Source organism: Microtus pennsylvanicus, chromosome 4 (genome assembly GCF_037038515.1).
Source record: "Microtus pennsylvanicus isolate mMicPen1 chromosome 4, mMicPen1.hap1, whole genome shotgun sequence".
Taxonomy (NCBI): Eukaryota; Metazoa; Chordata; class Mammalia; order Rodentia; family Cricetidae; genus Microtus; species Microtus pennsylvanicus.
In genome coordinates this window covers 107,574,408-107,592,058 of record NC_134582.1, presented here as the reverse complement: position 1 = coordinate 107,592,058, position 17,651 = coordinate 107,574,408, and the positions used below count along the sequence as shown (strand labels likewise).

General features: G+C 41.3%; 1 protein-coding gene across 6 annotated transcripts in view; it reads left to right on the top strand.

Annotated features, from left to right (window-relative positions):
* The window catches only part of Aoah (acyloxyacyl hydrolase), a 186,850-nt gene that overhangs the window by 103,760 nt on the left and 65,439 nt on the right, over positions 1–17,651 (top strand). For all 6 annotated transcript variants that reach the window (XM_075970119.1, XM_075970118.1, XM_075970122.1 and 3 more), the window contains exon 12: positions 7,876–7,967. In XM_075970119.1, the coding sequence (XP_075826234.1) occupies positions 7,876–7,967 (92 nt within the window). The remainder of the gene's footprint in view (positions 1–7,875; positions 7,968–17,651) is intronic.

Sequence of the window (17,651 nt, the reverse complement as noted above, 5' to 3'; positions counted from 1 at the left end):
TAAAAGAACTGAGTTCTGATTTTTTTTCATAAAATTAGAAAGTTTTTACACTCCTGTTTTCTTGTTTTTATGAATCGGGATAGAATTTTCCAATCACCCATAAAAAATAAAATGGAAAATAAAATAAAATACAAAGCTGATGGAAAAAAAGGAGTTGGGCAGAGTCCAGTGGTACGGTGTTCTTACTTAGTATAAAGCAGTTATGTAAATTAATCATTCACCTCATTAGATGGACAAATAAAACATAGGGTTAGAGTTTAAATGATAAGTAGAAGGAAAGGGAAAAGAGATGATTCAAGGATTTGACAAGGTAAAAAAGCAATTAGGCAAAATATTGAAAGATTAAATGCTCCCCGCCATTCTATGTTCTTATTATTTTTCATCAGATGATGTTTTTACTGCCCTCTCAAGTCATGGGGTCAGAAAGAAGACTCCACAGCTGAAGCTTTAATGGGTCCATGATCGATGAGCCACAGTTGAAGTTTCTGTAGGCACTGCGATAAATGACCCACAGTTGAAGTTTTCATGGGCACCATTATAGATGACCCACAGTTGAAGTTTCTGTAGGCATCGTGACAGATGACCCACAGTTGAAGTTTTAGTGGGCACCGTGATAGATAACCCACAGTTGAAGTTTTCGTGGGCACTGTGGTAGATGACCCACAGTTGAAGTTTCCGTGGGCACCGTGATAGATGGTCTACAGTTGAAGTTTCCGTGGGCACCGTGATAGATGGTCTACAGTTGAAGTTTCCGTGGGCACCGTGATAGATGGTCACAGTTGAAGTTTCCGTGGGCACCGTGATAGATGGTCTACAGTTGAAGTTTCCGTGGGCACCGTGATAGATGGTCTACAGTTGAAGTTTCCGTGGGCACCGTGATAGATGGTCACAGTTGAAGTTTCCGTGGGCACTGTGATAGATGGTCACAGTTGAAGTTTTAGTGGGCACGATGATAGATGATCTACAGTTGAAGTTCTCGTGGGCACCGTGAGAGATGATGACCTACAGCTGAAGTTTCCATGGGCACCGTGATAGATGATGATGGGCACCATGATAGATGATGACCCACAGTTGAAATTTTCGTGGGCACCGTGATAGATGACCCACTGTTCAAGTTTTAATGAACATCGTGATGAATGCGGAGCTGCTTTTGCTATCGGTCTGCTTACCTGTAGTATGTTTTAAGCTAATAAATGTGAGGACAGTCTGTTGCACTAGGTTTGTTGGTTTTCTTTGCACACAGTGCCATGAGTTTAATCTTGTGGTTTGCCTCTGGAATTACCACAAGAATTTCTTTGTCCCTTCCCTCTTTGCACTCTCTTTCTAGCCATATAGGACTCCCTGTTTTCATCTGTTCCTTCTAGCCATTGTAACAAACTGTCTTACACTGGATAATTTGTGCATAATAGCAGCTTATTATCTACAATTATGGACACTGAGAAGTCCCAGATGTTTAGCGTCTGCTGAGAATTTGCTGTCTATTTCAAAGATAGAGCTTTTAGCTGCTTGTCAGTTGGTGAAAGAGGACAAAGTAGAATTTGGCAGTTTTTCTTCTAAGGGCACTAATTCCATTCACAATGGTAGAGATTCAGTGACTCGCTCACTTTCCAAAGGCTCCACTTCTTAACACTCCTTGTATCAGGAGTGAGTTTAACATGTGAATCTTGAGATCACTTAGACCTTAGCATTCACACTAGACATGCATCCACGATTCATTCTTCACAAGTCACATGAAACAGAAGCCTACTTTGTATGGACTGCCACACTGTCCTGGATTCCCCTTATTGTCAGTGAACATTTGCAAAGCAAACTTCATGCACATTTATCTTTTCTCAATGTTTCAATTAACCAGTAGGCACCATTATTAAATATAGTTTTATATAAAGGTGTGGTACAGAGAGGTGAAGGAACACCTTCAAAGATGGAATCACTCGTTGGCATCCCTTAAACAATTAATTCCTTAAAGTAGCAACTCTGGTGTGATACTTGAGGTGTCTCTCCCCATCTCCTCCCCCTGCCGTGTGTGTGTGTGTAGTGAATCCTAACTCTACAGGGATCTTCCTTTAATGTTATTCATCTTGGAGTATAAAGCTTACAAAACCAAATTTTATGACAACTGTGATGCAGAATCTAGCCTGAGAACACAGGGAAAAGAATCTGGTGATCTGCTTACTCACTTTCTATTCTCCCAGAACTATAGACCTCCACAATGACATGTTCATTGTCCACAGGACTTCCTGTCCCCATCAGAAGCCAGAGCAGATCCTGAGCAGAAGGTGGGGTCTGTCCGTATCTGTTTGGAGCCACATAATGTTTTGGTACTTACCCTCCCCAAAATACTCATTCTGTACTCTTTTAGACGTAGCCTCCATACAAAGAAATAGAGATGAAAGAGGTAAGCTGAAAATTTGTGAACTTTAGTCCTGTTCAGAGACTGACAGACCAACTAAGGCAACTAAGACTATTTTCAACAATTAGCACTCCAATTCAGCCAATTTTGATTTCATAGGATTTTTAAAGCTTGTGAGGAAATCAAGGACTATACATACACACATAAGTGCTAAGACTGGACATACACACAGAAAAAAAGGCTCTACTCCAAGCCTTTCTCTTCCTAGTTCCATCAAGCTAGGTTCAAGTCCAGCCCTGTTACTTATCAGCTGTGTTGCCTGGGTATAGCATCCAAACTTCCTCTGAGTCATGTTTAGCTGAGCCCTTTCAGGACCTAGACCACATGGTATAAAGGATTTTCCGTGTGTGTGTGTGTGTGTGTGTGTGTGTGTGTGTGTGTGTGTGTGTGCGCGCGCGCGCGCGCGCACCCTCTAAGAACCATATGAGCAGCCTTGGGATCTGGGCTTCCCACACATCCCTGGTTAGTGGTAGGACATCAATTTACTGCTGTTTGGTTGAAGGTGATAGCTCAGCTCCTTTTCAGAAGGGAGTATTGAGCACCAGGCACATGGTGGTGTAGCCCAGACTGGCCTCAGACTCACATTCCTCAAGCCTGAGTCACAGCTATGCACCAACAGATCCTGCTGAGTTCTCGGAGATGACAGAAACAGAAGAAGGGAAATTCTTGTTCCACAATGCTCTGTTATTAAGTCCTTTTATTCTATCTCCGTGCCCTGCATGGAAAAGGAATTCAGTGTTAGTTACTTACTTTGTCTGAAAATGCAAACATCACGCAAAAGCCAGCACATTCTAGCACGTTCGCCGATGGGAACCATTTGGTTACAGAATGCATTGATGTAGCAAAGCCCAGAGGAATGGGGCCAGAGCAGGAAAGTGTGCAAGAAATTCAAGGGAGCTCTTTAAGTTGAATAATTTGATGTTTGTGTAAGAAAAGACATTTGGGTAGTGACGTGGATGGAGGACTTGAACTGAGCTGGCAATGTGGTGATACTCAGGACCTGAAAAGCCTTTGACAAGAGAAGCAGCTCACATGCACCACCTGCAGCATGATGAAGGAACTGCAGGCCAGTGGAGCTGGGAAATCATGATTCCAACCATATTTTTGTTACTGATTCTTAGCCCTGAGGAACCAATTCAACAGCTTCTTCTTTATTTCTAAACTAACAATTCCAGCTCTATATTCTTCAGCAGTTCTATCCCTGGATTGAATATAATTGGTCCATTTAACTGATATTTTTCATATCCTTTTTTTTTTTCTGATAATGGTTACCCATATACCTTCAAATGACATTGTACTGTTTGAAAATAGTTCAGTTCTTAGCCAGTTATGCATGTTAGGGAAGAGAATACTTTGTGAGAATTGCCTACAGTCTTTTGGGATGGGGAGGACAAACCAAACGCCATCAAAGAACTTCCTTTGTAATTGATGTCATTGTTCTTTCTCTCACTTAACAAAACTTCCAGGGCCTTAATAGCTGCTTGTTGGCATGATCAGGGTGATTAGGGTTGAAGACTATGAAGATACAATGTATACACTTATGAAACTGTCAAAGGACAAGTAAAAATTACTCTTTAAAAACTAGTCCTGAATCCAAAATATTGTATTTTCTTAGTGGTTATCAAAAATTAAAAACCTGATTTTTCTCAATATATGAAATCACACAAAACAATGTTAAGTTCAACTACTGCATAAAGTAGTGTAAGCATGTCAGTTACATCATAGAAATTCATCCAAGTCTTTGGAAACTCCAAACAATGTGCTAGTTGATGGACCCTCGCTGAGTAGCATGAGTTCTTTTGACTGGACATTTTCTTGGTAAATATGGTCTTTCCACATATGTGCATTTAAGATGCATTTAGGACACTTTTGAAAACACAGATGAATGCCCAAGAGAAATAAGCAGGAGTTGATGAAGGAAATCTTCATGCGTGTTTCTCCCGCTGGAAATGTCTTTGGTATAATGTGCATGAATGTGGCCTTTAGTACTTAATATGCTTTAAATGTTCTCCTTTTGTCAAGAGTTTTTACACATTTGTTATTAATGGCTGTAGCTTTTTATTTACAAAGTTTACTAAGGAAGGTGAGGCAGGGGATCTGTGCATGCGGCTGTTGGACTACTTAAGCCATTTCTGCTATCTGACAGTAAACTATAGCCCTCGAAGCCTGGGACGATCCTCTTAGAGAGGTGCAACCCATCCTAAGCACAAGCTTTGCACTGCATTGGTCTTTCAACCAGCTACCCTATTCCTCACTATGTCTTCAGATCTTTCCCAAAGGCCTGCTGTGTCAGACAATACTGAACCCAAGGAACTGCTAGAACTGTGTCTTCCCCGACGAGCTTCTCCCAGAAACAGTCAGGCTTTGCCAAAATACAAGTGAAATCTAAAACATTGAATGAGGGAAACACGGCTCTGCATTATTTTGAAGTTATTCAAATCACCTGGGTTAACTATATGCGTCTGGTTGCCCAAGGCTTCCAGGGCTACAGCCTTGGAATGTGAACTCACTGGGGTCCCAGTTGCAATTCAGCACCAGCTGCTGTTCACCACAGCTTAAATCCTAGTTAGTAGAGACGGCGCCAGAGCAGCTTGGGCTTCTAAGATATTAGTAAGGATTTCAGAAACCACCCAAGGAAATGAGACCCAGTTAGTCCTCCAGAGAAATGAGCTAAGGGAATGAGCATTGAAGATCACAACTCCAAAGACACTATCACCTGCCATTTCCCCACTTGTCCTATACTTCCCCTCAGCATGTCCTCTTCCTCAGTCACTTGACAGATTGGGGAAAACAGTGAACAGTGGCTGCATGGAGTGGGGAACCATTCAAATCATAGAGTGTGTGTTTCTCTTGTAGAGCTGGATATAGATCTGATTTTTAGAGGGAAGCTCTTCCCTTGCTGATATTTTTCAGAATGCTCTTCTCTTCTCCTCCACTATTATTTTAAGACAGGTCTCCCCATGCTAACAGAGTTCTTGACTCATTCTTCCTGTAGAAGAAAGCAGTCCCACCAGACCCCAAAATCTAGTTCCATCAGGGTTTCCAAATCAGAGTCACCACTTTATGGACAGAGGAAAGGGGGAAGAGGAGGGGGAGGAACGCATCCTTCTCTTAACTTTCAACACATCTTACAGGGAACCAGCTCATAAATTCTGCCTACATCTCACAAGCCATCTGCTTACTCCTAGATCTGCTTAATATGGCTTATACATTTTATCCATTCTATTTGCTTTCCCTGCCTTCGCTAGCAGAGTTGAATATTCTCAGATCCTACAGCAAACATGCATTGTAAGCAAAAAGATACGGGGGGTGGGGGTGGGGGGGAACAGAACAGACAGAGGAAGACTTGACTCACAGCGGTAGAAGAAACAGAGACCATAATGTAGAGTAGCTGAGCCCTTGTAGCAGAACGTCTGAAGGGGAAGCACCAAGGATGACAAAGCTTCAGTCAGGGATTTCATGCTCTGTTAAGATAGTCTAGGAGCCTCTTTTCAAAGTGTCCATTTCTGTTCCTCCGAAGGAAGTAACAGAGCAGGTTTATCTCAGGAAACTACCTTCCTGACCATGCTCCCCACCCCTGTCTCCCAGTGCCCTGGGAAAGATACAAAACATGGAGGGAGTGATCATGGCCATACTTGAATACCTGTTAGTTAAGTGGCTAATTTTAACAACTAAATCAACATAGTAGAGGGCTTCCAAACACATCTGTTTAGGTATGCTCCTTCTAGAAATTAGGCCCCTAGAAGGATTTATGCTAGGATCCATTTTTTTTAAAGGAATAGTAAGCAATCATAGGTAGATACAGTTTTCTTCCACAAGTTCATATCAGCCATAGAATGTGACTGAAATGAACATTACTGGAACAACAGTCCAGGATATATGCTCTCGACATTCTGCCATGGCCATAAGGGGACATAAGTCTATTTTCTCTTGTTAGTGACGATATACTACAAAGTTCACTTTAGCTTCCAGCTCTGCAGGTTCAAGGTCTAGAGGTTACATGTAGTAGCATCCCCTGTGAAACATCGCATGGTGACCATATGTGTCTGTGCCTTGACTTATAAAGACAACAGCATTCAATCATGAATTTCCACCCTAGCAGCCCTATCTAGCCCTAATTACCTCCTCAAAACTCTACCTCTATACATCATAATCTTGTCATGTTTGTTCTCTGAATGCCTCACACTAGGGATTAAATTCTAATAGGGGTTTCAAAGGTCACATTCCATATTCACACCACAAATCTTCTGAGATGGTAGTAATAGAACAGCTCTTGGGTCCCTAGAAAATGAGTATAAAATCCAAAGTACCGACAAGATCAGGCGAGATGTAACACACAGGAACAGGCTCTTCCTGGGAAGCACGAACTGACTTCATTTCAGTGCCGTCTTGATGGAACCTGACACTAACTGTTCTAAAATGGGATCCTGGCCTCTTGGCTCCTGATTAACTGCAACTGTGTCCTCACCTGTATGAAATGTCCCGTTTCTGAGCTTCTTACTGCTGGCTACTGGCTCATGGCCATGACTTATTTCTCCTTCAAAAGTCATATCATCACTTTAAAAGCCTTTTGATGCCCACATAACAAGTACCAGGTAAATTGAGATTCTCACAGAGGTGCCCATGGCAGTAAATAAGTTGAACAGGAAAAAAAAATTCCAAAGTACTTTGGCAAGGGAAAAGTTTTATTTTTGCCTAAGGTATGTGGCTATGCCAAATCAACAAGGCAAGCACACCCAGCATTGGGCCCACTGAACTTTTATGCCTCACTGTGGTGGTCAGAACTCGGCCTCACACTCTTATGTGATTGGCCAACTCAAAGTGATGGAGTTCACAAGCCTCTTGAGAATGGCTTGCAGTCTTGAACACATGTTTTGACTTCAAAATGTGCTGATGCTGGAGGAGTTTGCTGAGTGGCTGGTGTGTAATCTGTAAAGTAGAGTTTTATCTTATTTAACCCTCTGATGGAAAGGGCAGAACATTCCCACAGTAGGCCATATTCAATATAGCTGCATATTTGTATGTGTGTGTGTGGGGGGGGAGCCATAGTTTGATTCTCAGAATTGCTTCAGACTCCCAAAGTCAAAGGCATCAACTTATTGACTAAGGGCATTCTTACTTGAGTTTCAATATTATTTTTTTAGGACAATTACTTCTTTAAGTAGTCAACCTTCTGATGTACTCAACTGAAAGATGTAGGAGATCTCAGAATATTTCAGGATTGGAGATTTCCTGTCCCAGCGCATCCCACTCAAATGTGTGAGACTCCTTATCTTCCTCTTGCTCCACCATGGAAGCCAGGGATTCTGACTACTGTGAATTCTCCGGTGATAGTCAAAGATGAGCCATCCTTCTTAGATACCAAAGGCTCAAGAAGACTGACTTACACCCTGTGGGTGTTCTCAGCACCAGCACAAAACAAGCGACCATTTGATAATTACTACTTCATCATTGCTTTCCTCTAGAAATCCTTCTTCAACTTGCCTGCAGCTCTGACTGATGAGCTCGACTGGCCCCAGCTCTCTGGTGTTACTGGATTTCTGGACTCTACTAGCAGGTATGTTTTCACACTTACACACTGTGTGCGCACTCACACACTATACACTCACATGGCAGCTTACCTGCATAAGGAGAGAATAAGAAATGGAGTTTGTTCCCACAGTGTTGAAATGAGAATCATTTTGAGTTGCTTTTAGACCATGAATGACATATACAAAACATACCACTGACATGGTGCTGCCATTGCAACAGGGTATGATCTACACTGAAGAGGGAATGTTCCTAGTGGTGGCTACAATTTGTATCTGGTGGAAAATACTCAAACACATCAGTGAATTTTTCTGATTGCACATTTGATTCAAGAAACTAACAGTAACAAAAATAATAGATAAAATAAATTTGCAAGTTGTGGGATCTGTTGATTTTCCTGGCTTCAGTGCTCTGGATTTGGACACAGGTCATGACTCAATAAATCAGATTCCTGCGAGTGATGGATATTGAACAGGCCTGGTTTCCAAAGCTACAAACAGCAAAACACCCAAGAGCTTACAATTTATAGTTTTAATGGATACTTCTTTGTGCTTGACAAAGAACATCACATCCCATAAATAATGTGTTTATTACCTATACTCATTCACTTTAAAAATACTCATTTAATACTTATCATAAATTAGACATGGACACCGTAGGAGATTTGTGGTGAATAAGGTGTGTCCTTTCCTGCAGTCAATTGCAACCAACAACATAGGTAAGACAAAGAAAATATAATGACAACACAAAGTAGATGTGCCAATGGTAGGTTTGGCACAGAGCCACTGGGTTCAAAGTGAAAATGCTCATGAAAGTTATCCATAGACTTTTGGGATGAAGGGCAAGGGGCCCAGACTCCAAAAGACACTAGGCTCATAAAATGGGTAGAAAAGAAACCAGGAAATACAACCAAATTTTAAGAAAACAGACTCATAATTTTGTAGGACCTGTCTATGAATATAAGGAAAGCAGAGCTATGTTTTCAAATTATGTTTCATTGTCAAACTTAACTATTTTTTAAGTTAGTTATTGTGACCCATGTAAAATTTACTAACAATTAGTAAGTGCGGTTAGTAAGAAGTAACTGTTAGGATTAAGCTGTGGAAATACCTTGGTGGTTTTAGAGCCAAAGAGTGATGCAGAGATCACACCATGCAACAGATCTTACGCAAGGGACTTATTGAGGGGGAAGGAGTGAAAGGCCTTCTTGGAGCAGGGACAAGAGAGACAGACAGACAGGCAGAGAAACAGAACAAGAGAAAAAGAACATGGTCTGTGACAGAGGGGACCTCTTAAAGGGCATTTGGTAAGTAATGATGATCAAGCTGCTATCGCTTAGTCACTGAATTTGGGCTAATGGAGTGTCTGATGTCTAAGAGAAAATATATGAACAAAATAAAAAAGATGATAAAACTTATAAAGGAAGGAAGGAAGGAAGGAAGGAAGGAAGGAAGGAAGGAAGGAAGGAAGGAAGAAAGAAAGAAAGAAAGAAAGAAAGAAAGAAAGAAAGAAAGAAAGGAGGCCATTGAGTCATTTCTGTTGGCCATCTACTTCTAGGAATACAGCCTCTCCATAAGAATGTAGTTAAGAACATAGTTTCCCCGGTGAGACTTCCTTGAAGAATAATACAATTCCATTTGCAAATGGTTATTAGTTGGAGATGGGTTTTAGGTTAGGGTTGGGTGTTTGTATCTACTTCCTCTTTCAGCTCTAGGACCCCATCTGGTGTGTATCCATGCAGGCCCTGTGCATGCTTCTTTAGTTTCTGCGAGTTCATATGAACTTTGATCATGTTACTTTAGAAGAACATGTTTTCTTGCTGTCCTCCATCCCCCTCGGCTCTTACACTCTTTCTGTCTCTTCTTCTATAGGATTCCCTGCGCCCCAATGAGAGGGATTTGATGGAGACATTTTGTTTAGGGCTGAATGTTCCAAGGTTTCTCAGTCTCTGTATAATGCCTGGCTTTGGGTCTCTATATTTGTTCCCAACTGCTGCAAGAGGAAGCTTCTCTGATGATAGCTGAATTTAGTTAGGAGTCATTGTATTGCTACTTTTTTGTGGGGGGGGGGTGTATAAGTCAAATCAGACATTGGTTGGTTACTCATGCAAGTTTGTGTCATCATTGCACTAGTACACCTTACAGGCAGGACAACATTGTAGATTAAGTGGTTTGTGGCTGGTTTGGTATTTATGTTTCCCCGTTGGTAGTGAGCAAAGTATCTTTCTATACCAAAGATGCTAGAATATAGTAGTGGAAGCTCTATGTAGGCACTAGCTCTAATTCTCCATATTCAATGTAATCTTGCTGTCAGTTTCTGAATATCAGCCTATATCTTGGTAATGGCCTGTGTTGGTTGGGGATTCCTATAGGACCCCTTTGGCCAACAACCCAAATGGATATAACTCAATCCTGGTACTGAAAGCTTCATCTGATGACAAGAAATGACCAGCTGGGGCTCTATCTCCTAGTTATTTGGCCATTTCAATTATGTACTTATTTTATGAAGGTTCTACTGTATTGAGTTTCCATACTATCCCTTCAAATGGTCCTTAATTTTAGCTACTTTTCTTTATATTCCTTCCCTCCCTCATCTCCTTCTTCCTTCTCCCTCCTGTCTTAGTCCTCTCATTCCAATTCCCCATTCTTCCATCCATCTGAAAATACACTTATTTCTCATCATTTAGGAGGCCAGTAAGTCCAAGGTGAAGGTACCAGTTTTAGTGGTGGGCCTTCTTTACTGTGTCCTCATGTGACAAGGGCATCACACCACAAGTCCCAGGCAGCCTCTTAGCTCAAGTCTCTCTTCCTCTTATAAAACCATTGATACCACCACAGAGGCTCCATTCTCACGACCTTATCCCACCTTAGTTTTCTCCCTGAAGCCCCTCCTCCAAGTGCCATCAACAAATGAATTAAGTTTCTAGTCCATGAACTTTCTGAGAACACATTCAAACCATAGCAACATTTCAAACCGGAAGTGGCCATCCAGCTGTGACTTGTGTCGAAGTTACCTCTGTTCTGGGCTAGTCTGTTAATGCAGCACCCTCAGTTCTTTATCATTATCCGAAAAAACCTGTCTGCTTGTGCAGCTTGCTCGGTGTGGCTCTACATGTTGTCTGTAAGATTTCTAAGGAGGTGGAAGGTGCACCACACAGCTGGCGATTCTCATGTTTAAACATGTGCCTATGGGCACTGTGGGACCTCTGGCTATCTTTTCCCCAGCTGTTTCTGTGCACTACACCTGTGTTTCCTGCCTGCCACTCAGCTAGAATGAAAAACAGGCAATCTAACTGCTATTTACGGAAAAGAAAATCCTCTGGCATCTCAGTTGCAATGGATTCATCCATTAAGGGGAAGCACTGCGAGGTGACATTCTCTGTATCACTTCTCGATACATTCTGCATGAATGGCGTTACTATTAAATCATCTTATTATACTATCATGTAAATTGCACATGCAGATAATCTATGAGAGACTATTCTTTTCATTAAAAGAATAAAAGGTTTTAAAGGCATACAAAATATCCAAAAGAGATTAACAAATGGTTGAGGTTCTCTTCTGATAGAAAGAGGAAAATAAAAGAAATTTTGAGGTCACTCACTTAACTAGAAATGTATGAGTTCCTGAGTGTCCTGGCTGGAATTTTTTCATCTTGACACAAGCTAGGAAGAGGGAATCTCAGTTGATAAAAATCTAATTGACAAAATGCCTCCATAAGGTTGCCTATAAGCAAGTCTGTAGGACACTTTCTTGACTGATATGGAAAGACCTCAACCCAATGCGGGGGCAATGGGGTGTAGTGCCATTTCAGGGCAGATGCTTCTGAGTTGCTTAAGAAGGCTGAGCAAGTCATGGGAGTGGGGGGAGTCAGGAAATAGCATTCTTCCATAGCCTCTGTTTCAGTTCCTGCATCCAGGTTCCTGCCTTGAGTTCCTACCCTGGCTTCTGTCGATGGACTGTGACTCTTTATTCCCCAAGCTTCATTAGGTCAGAGTTTAATCACAGCAATAGAAAACAGACAGAGACACTGACCACACAAAAACCTAACCACACAAAAAATTTCAAAAGCAAAAGTAGTATAGACCAGTGGGAGATATGTTTTGAGCACATAGGACAGACCCGATGGAGTTCTCCATTCGGCTAGACCTTGGGAATGTGCTCCCTGGCGTCTGTGACCAGCCTTGCAACATGGGTATTAACAATAATTTTTAGAAATATACCTCATACAAGTGCAAGCATGTAGTTCATAAGAGAAGCTGGCTCCTATCCTTCCCCTCTCTGTCAATTGCTTTACCCTCTCAGAATGCAGTCTCTTGGGCATAGCTGAAAACAAATGAAATCCCAAACATATCCAAAATTCAAACATGACCGCTCACTTAAATGAATTTGTGTTTGTTTGTTTTCTTGTTTTGTTTTGTTTTGGTTTTTTGTTTTGTTTTGGGTTGGGTTGGGTTGGGGGGAGCGGTCAGGGTTTCTCTGTGAAACAGCTCTGGCTGTCCTGCAACCTCACAGTGATCCGCCTGCCTCTGCCTCCGAAGTGCTGAGATTAAAGGCGTGTACTACCACAACTGGCACTTATATAAATTTTGAGTTCCTTTAATTGTGTGGCTATTAACGATATCTTTTCCCTTGACCTTAGAATAATGTGATTTTCTTTTTTCTCCATTGTGAGTCAAGAATGAGTTAGGAGAATAAAGCAGCTGTGGGAGGGAGCAGCTTGACTGTGGAAAGGAGAATTAAAAGGGAAAATGAAAAGCGTCTTGACAAGGTAAAAGAGTACCTGTGTCCAGGTGACTTTCCAAAGCAGGTTTGTCTAATGAAAACCATCCTATCTTTAGGATGAGAAACAGCACCAAAACATGTACTAGTAGGATGTGGCTCTCATATAAAAACAACATCTAAAATCCCAAACTCCCCCACGGTACAGTGCAAAGCCTCCTTCACTGTTAAAGGATGCTCTGTCTGTCTCACACCCAGGATAGAATGCCAGCCTCTTGGCCTCTTTTACATGATAAAGCCAAGTTGGACTGAAGGTGCCCCAGCATTCCAGTTTAATGGTTCTAGCGAGATGGGATCCTGCTGTATGATGGGATTTGAACCACTTTTCTGATAATTCTGGAGGAGAGAGACTTCGCATTCTCCTCCACACACATCTTCACGTCTTAAGCAGCCTGTTCTTGAAGATAAAATGGAGATAATCTGAACGTCTCAGTCCCGTGTTGACAAAGGCAGGCTTGTCAGTAGTAAAGGACAGGCTCCCACACAGTAAGTTCTCTACTGTTTGGTACTCAATGCCTGTAAAAATGTCAACAAAAACACCCTCCTGTCATACTGTCATGACTACTTTCTTTAGATATATACCCTTCCTCCACAGCAAACCCCAAGCAGGAAAACAAGTGAACCCAAATTCCTATCAAAAGCATTCATTCTTTTTTATAACCCACTGAGTCCAATCAGTGCTGCCCATATGTGTATGCATGGGTGTAATGTCAACCATGGGGCACAAGCAACCTGCCAATAGCTATATCCTGAAAGAAAAGTTGCTGTCCCTCCCACAAGAGCCATAGGTAAATGCTGGTAGCTCCTCAGCTAGGAGTGGGTCCTAGTGCCCACCTCCCCAATTACTGTTGGAGTTTTAACTGGCTTGACCCCCATGCAGATGTTATGTAGGTAGACCAGCTGCTGTGAGTTTGTGTATGTGATATCCCGGTCATGGTAGAGGGCAGCATTTCACAGCTCTCTTCCCCAGCCCTGCTTCTTAAGCTCTCTGCCCACTCTTCCATGATGTTTCCTAAGCCTTAGGTTAAAGGGTGTGAGAAAAAAATTAAAATTTTTTGAAAATATTAAATTTTTTTCTATTTATTTGTTAATGAAATGCAAAAATAAACCTTGTTGTAGGAGGGGCCACTTGTTCGTTATCCGACTGCCCAAACTCCCTAAATAACCACACAGAAACTATGTTAATTAAATCACTGCTTGGCCAATCACTTAAGCGTATTGCTAGCTAGCTCTTACATCTAGAATTAACCCATCTCCATTATTTTATATTTGACCATGAAGATCGTGGACTACCAGCAAGGTTTTAGTGTGTCTGTCTCTGGCAGCGGCTCTATGGCTTCTCTCTGACTCTGTTTTTTTTCTCCCAGCATTCAGTTTAGTTTTCCCTGCCTACTGTTATTCTGCTCTGCGCAAGACCAAGACATTTTCTTTATTAACCAATAATATTCATAGCATACAGGAGGGAATCTCACATCAAAACCTAAAACTATAAATCATTTAAAAACATTAAAGTCATCTCATTAAATTTAGTGTTTGTTGCTGTTTAATGTGAAAAGTTGGCTAATATGTTTAAACGCTTGGGCCCCAGCTGGTGGTACAGTTTCATAAGGTCATGAAACCTTTAGAAGTTAAAGTCTTGCTGGAGGAAGTGAGTCACAGAGGGCAGATGGAGGTTTATAGCCAGACCTCACTCCTTGTCCACTCTGCTTCCTGACTGTAGATTCAATGTGATCACACACATGCGCCCATGTCTTCCTACCATAATGGGCCACAGGCTAAAATAAATCTTTCTTTCACTGAAATAAATGAACAACCACCTGAGCCTGTCAATGACTATCTGAATCACATTCAAAGGTGTGCTCTGCAAACCAGGGCTAAATGACAGTCTTGGAAGCTGGGATCGAGAGTGCAGGGCTGGAGTAGGGTAGCCTTTAGAGCTAGAAAAAAAGAGAGAAGGTAGGAGGTGTGAGTCCAGGAAGATGGATAGCTCAGGGTAAAGTGCCTGATGCGCCAATCTGAGGGCCAGAATCCAAATCCCAGCACCCGTGTAAAGAGCAAGGCATGGTGGTATATGCTTATAATTCCAGTTCTGGGGAAGGCAGTGACAGGCGGATTACTGAAGCTCACTGGCCAGTCAACTGTAGTTGTTGTGTTTTTATTTTTCTCTTTGATCTTTTGGGGTCTGCCACCCAGTTTCCAAATAAACACACAGAGCTTATTATTACTTATAAATGTCCAGCCTTAGCTTGGCTTGTTTCTAGCCAGCTTTCCTTAACTTAAATTATCCCATCTACCTTTGCCCCTGGGCTTTTTCCTTTTCTTACTTCTGTGTATCTTCCTTTCGCTCTTACTCTGTGGCTGGCTGTGTGGCTGGGTGGCTGGCCCCTTCTTTTCTCACTACTTGATCTCTTTTGCTCCTTAATCTTTCTGGTTCTTGTTCGTTAATCTTCTTGCTTACTCTATGTATTCTCTCTGCCTGTCAGCCCCTCCTAAGTTTTTTTCTGCCTGGATAATGGCCATTTAGCTCTTTATTAGACTCATCAGGTGTTTTAGATAGGCAAAATAATGCAGCTTCAAAGAGTTAAACGAATGCAGCATAAAAGAATGCAATACAACTTTGCATCATTAAAACAAATGTTCCACAGCAAAAACAAATACATCACACTTTAAAAGAATACCCTACAATAGCCAGCTTAGCCTAATTGATGAGCCCCAGGTTCCAATGAGAGATCTTCTCTCAAAGCGCACCTCTCTCTCTCTCTCTCTCTCTCTCTCTCTCTCTCTCTCTCTCTCTTTCTCTCTCGAGCTAAAGTTAGCTATAAAAAGTCACAAAAATCAAAATTTTAAAAAAGCAGTTAGCAAAGTTACCATATCAAACTCAAGCTAGAGTGGTAGAAATAAAGCCCAGAGACTAGGTGTGATGGTGGGCACCCTTAATCCCAGCACTGGGGAGGTGGAGGCAGAAGGATGGCACATCTAAGACCATAGCATGACTCTGTCACATCAAATGAGGTCAGTAGATCAGTATAAATGAATCAAACCAGAATGAATCCTCTAGTTTAAATGCTGTCCTCTGACTTAAATGGACTATCGTGGACTAGAGACATGGAAAAAGCTTCGAAGAAAGTAGACAGAGCCATTGTTAAAAGCGGCACACTCATGCCATTCAAGGACATTTTTCTTTTATCAGAGATGTCCCAGAATTTTGGAGTTAAAGGTTATCTATTCTCTCCATCCCATGGATATTAAAGGAAAGAACAATTGTGAAAAGTGGTACATCACTCTGAACCCAGTCACTTGGGGAAGCAAATTAGAGTACAAGGATTTGCAGCCAAGATTTGTTAACCTAATTTCATGATTTTTAAAAAAGACAGGTAGGCACTAAACATTAGTGGGCTTAATAACCTTATTAAATTTATTATTCACAAATTACGTGTGATATCATTGCAAGTGATTAGCTTTGCTATTATTATGCTCATATCTATAAACAATTAACCTCAGACCTGGCCATTTGATTTGTGTGGTTGATGGGAGTGTGACAGAAGCAGCAAGCAGTTCTGCAACTGTACCCTATGGTTGCTAGGACCTTTTAGGGGACCCACAAGGCAAAATCTATCTTCATAAAAGTCTTAGACAGAATTTGCCTCTACCATGTAGCCATTGCACCGTCTATCAAAAGCAATGGGAGCTAATGCTGGCAACATGAAAACCTTCACTAGCCAATTGCATTCAAAGTCCACTGTGTTCTACATTTCTACCACTTCCTGCTTAAAACAAGGGGCTCGTCTTCTCTTAAAACTGTCACCCGTGAGGCTGGAAATGTGGCTTGGTTGGTAAAGTGATTGCTTAGCAATCACAAAGCCCTGGATTTGATCTCTTGTCCCATATAAACCAGGCATGGTGGCACACACCCATAATTCCAGCACTCAGGATTGTGGCATCAAGAGGATCAGAAGTTCAAAGTCCTTTTTGGCCTCACAGCCATTTAAAGATCATCCTGGGAAACATGAGACCCTGCCACAAAAGCAAAAACAGAAACACCTATGAAGCAGTAAAAATAGAATATTATTTTATTACTTTTATCACTTAATTTGATAAAAATACAAATATGGGTGAGGACTTCTGCTGTATAATGAAGTATTAATAGGATGTTGGTGTCTACATGTATGTAGGCTGAGAGCTAAATTTGTTTTTCATAGAACCCTATTTATTTTGGAAAATGAACATATATTGCTGGTGTGTGGCACATGCCTTTAATCCTAGAACTCAAGAATCAGAGATAAGTAAATCTCTGTGTGTTCAAGGACAGCCTGGTCTGCATAGTGAGTTACAGGACAGTCAGAACTACATGAAGAAATTCTGTCTCAAAAAAAGAAAATAAAAATGACTATATAATAAAGTACATTTTTCAGACTTTGTTATATGGCAAATATTTTATCTAAAATGAATTAAATGAGCAGGTCACTTCAAGGAAAATATCTAATATTATTAGCTGCAAAGAATAAAATTTAAACTTCAAAGAAAAAATTTAATTACAGAAAATTTGTATTTCCTTCTATGAGTTTGACCAAGACCCACTCTTCATATTTTCTCTAATGAGATACACAATAATACTAAGAAATAAAATTACTCAAACTTCTATCATGAGAGGTACTAATATTTAGAATATTCTTTTGTTTGTTTGTTTGTTTTGTTTTGTTTTTTGAGACAGGGTTTCTCTGTAGCTTTGGTGCCGGTCCTGGAACTAGCTCTTGTAGACCAGGCTGGCCTCGAACTCCCAGAGATCCACCTGCCTCTGCCTCCCGAGTGCTGGGATTAAAGGCGTGCGCCACCACCGCCCGGCTATTTAGAATATTCTTGCAACTCAGTGAGTCAGTATTTTCTTCAAATTACCAGGGCAAAATGTCTAAAATCTTATCACGGGTAAAAGA